This window comes from Naegleria gruberi (assembly GCF_000004985.1).
Source record: "Naegleria gruberi genomic scaffold NAEGRscaffold_108, whole genome shotgun sequence".
Lineage (NCBI taxonomy): Eukaryota > Heterolobosea > Eutetramitea > Acrasida > Naegleriidae > Naegleria > Naegleria gruberi.
In genome coordinates, this window is record NW_003163219.1 from 1 (window position 1) to 3,076 (window position 3,076).

Here is a 3,076-nt window from a genome sequence, read left to right on the forward strand (position 1 = left end):
TTTGGACAGATTTGGCATTATTGATATCAACAACAATGCAAGATCAGTTTTGATGAACAAGACAAGAAGTTCTTCTCCTGGAAATCATGTTAGAAAGGGAACTTCATGTCCAGCTGGTTATGTTGCTCTGGAAAAGTTTAGAAATGCTGATGGTGCCTTTGGTGTTCGTGTCAATATTTATAATGCCAATGGGAGTGTATGGAAGACTTATTTCCAAACTCAAATGCTCAATTCTGGATGTGTTGATGTTCCGTATAAGAAGGTTATGCTTTTGGATCCATTTGTTTCATGGAGTGATGACAATTTAAAGTTTACTGCTTGTGCTATGTGTACTCCTGCTGTTAGTGGTGGAAATAATTTGAGTTGTAATTGCCCTACTTTCTAATTGTTTATAGAAAGGGTCATTATTGAATTTAATAAAATTATGTAGAATAATGATATTTCGAAAAGAAAATATGTTAACTTAAGAAACGACCAAGGTACGGCAGAAAATAGGAACGGGAATAGGTATGCAAACAAGGCATGGATATTTTTACAATTTTTACAAGAAATAAATAAACAATATGAATTTTAAATTAATCGTAATATTATAGAATGAGTCCTTTATTACATAAATTTAATTTTTTACCTGAAAAGGTTGAACAACTATCGAATAAATATATTATTATTTCAATATTAAATTTTTTTATTGTAAAAGAATTTCAAAATTTTTAAAATTTATAATAATTCATGATTAACATAAATTGATTCAAGTAAAACTTGGAATCAATGTAAACAACTTGGCATCTAGCATTGATATCTTTCCAATCAACGTTTAAATTGGAAGATTTCACTCTATTCAATTTTCTGAATTGACATACTTGGTGATAATCATTTGTAACAATCCACACTTTTCCAAATTTAACTGTATCTTTTGTATGTGATTGAATACATCCTATGTATAATTTTCCTTCTTGTTTAAACATTAAGTATTGATTTGGAGCAATTGCTTTAAACCATTGTTTTGATTTCTTTCGTAACCAAGGATATTTAGCATTAAGACTGACATGTAACTTTTCAAATGCTGCACCCCGCTTTTCAACATCCTTATGATTCGATCCATCATTAAACTTTTTAAAAAGTTTGTGTTTCAATTCGAATAATAAAGCCCAAAAGTATCTAGGACTTCCCCATTCTTGACAATCTTCAAATAAATGAGTTACCCAATGGAAATTAACATTATGACATTTGTTTGGATATAATTCAACATAATGTTCTCTGAATTGGAGGAAAATAGATTTGGATTTTTCAATAGAAAGAATTGTTACCTCATTTCTTAATAACATACTAGTCCATGCAATATGTTCTACCCAACAAACAACATGTCTAGTTCTTTTTTCTTGTGAAATATGTTTCAATTCCTTATTTGAATAAATTAACTTGTAAATTATTGGAATACTATAAAAACCAAATTCTAAAAATTCGTCAGCTGAACAATTCAAATAATTTGATGCTCTCATTCTAATTGATTCTCCAGAACTTAAATAAAACTCATCTATAATATCCTGAAAATCAGAAAATAATCTTGGGTATGAAAAATATTCTATTAATGCAGTCAAATGTCTTCTTAATTCACCTTGAACAAACACATGCATAAAGTCAACTGTTGAATTCTTAAATACGTCATGATTTCTTAGCTTATACAATGGGTTATCTTGTTTTTCAAGTGTAACACCATTTTTTTTCATTTGAGTGAGCTTTCTTTGTACAGTATTGTAATCAAATTTTGAATCAATTAATTCAATTTCTTGTTTTGATAATAATTTAAACCCTTTTCTTTCCTTTTTAGGTGTTGTTTCAATACTTTCATGAATTGAAACAGCTTCATCTACAGTTCTAATGCTAAATGTATGTTCTAAAACTGGTTCATCTTCCATATTATCAGTTTCTTGATTTTCTTCATCTTGATCATCTTCTTTTCCTGTTTCTGGATTGAAATAATTACATTCTTCATCAATATCATTTGGATTGTGCGTTTGGAGATCAGTTTCAACTTGCAATTCTTGTTCTGTTTCCGTTTCATGTTCTTTACAGGGCTTTGGTATAAATTGTTTCAAATTTAAAGACGGATTCTTGAAACAGAACTCATTGTATGAATCAATTAATTCATCTGGAGTTGAGCTGTACATATTTTTTGGACAATGACATCTGGAGCAAAGATATTGTTCCATGAATAAAGTAAACCATCTTTGAACTGAATCCCAAATCCAAGGACCTAATACGTATTGAAGAGATACTTCTTTTTGTAAACCTGAATGTTTCACAATAAATGTTTTCCCTTCAATTTCATTATATTCATTAACAAACATTTCCAACATTTTAAATAAACCCTTAATATTTCTACATTTCCCAAGTAATGAAATGGATTCCATTGAGCTTGTCATAAAATTATGTTCAAAGTTGAATAAAGTAAAATAAAATCCAGTAACTTGACTTGTACCTGTTCTATTCTTTTGATATTCATCTAAATATGGAGCAAATACAATAGGAGTTGAATCAATCTTGTTGGCAATCTTCATGAAACCATTTGTTTTGAATGGTTGTTGTTCTCTATTGAAGTTAAGAGCTCCATCTTTAGTATAAATATTATTAGAAATAAAAGGATCTGCAAGCAGATTGTTGATAGTTTCCCTTAAACTATAATAAACAAAATCATTATCATCTAGTGGTGAAATAGGTTTTTGAAAATCAATAGGTTTTCTACAAATAGAATCATAAGAAGGAATATTAATATCCTTTAAAGCAAATATCTCAACAACTCTTTCATACTGAACTTTTGACAATCTGTCATTTTTAACTAACATGAACAGACTCCATTCAAATTCATCTTTGAAAGGAGCATATTTTGATTCGAATCTATTATGAATATGTTCAATTTCAATATTATTTTCAATTTGTTTTGATTCAATTATTGAACTACAATCAAATAAATCTCCAATAACTTTCTTATATGATTCTTCTAATTCATCACCAACTTCCTTAACTGATTTATCACTATTGNGCTCAAATATTAATGTTTTTGAATTTTTGCTCATTT

The 3,076-nt window shown here is 28.5% G+C and overlaps 2 protein-coding genes across 2 annotated transcripts; one reads left to right on the forward strand and one right to left on the reverse strand.

Annotated features, from left to right (window-relative positions):
- Window positions 1-52: 52 nt before the first annotated feature.
- On the forward strand, window positions 53-385 carry NAEGRDRAFT_76284 (uncharacterized protein; the record flags this gene model as incomplete). The annotated part of the gene is made up of 1 exon (XM_002668741.1): window positions 53-385. One exon carries the CDS (start codon window positions 53-55, stop codon window positions 383-385), a length of 333 nt encoding a protein of 110 aa, XP_002668787.1.
- A 325-nt stretch (window positions 386-710) lies between these two features.
- NAEGRDRAFT_76285 (uncharacterized protein) lies at window positions 711-3,074 on the reverse strand (the record flags this gene model as incomplete). The annotated part of the gene is made up of 1 exon (XM_002668745.1): window positions 711-3,074. One exon carries the CDS (start codon window positions 3,072-3,074, stop codon window positions 711-713), a length of 2,364 nt encoding a protein of 787 aa, XP_002668791.1.
- Between the last annotated feature and the right edge of the window lie 2 nt (window positions 3,075-3,076).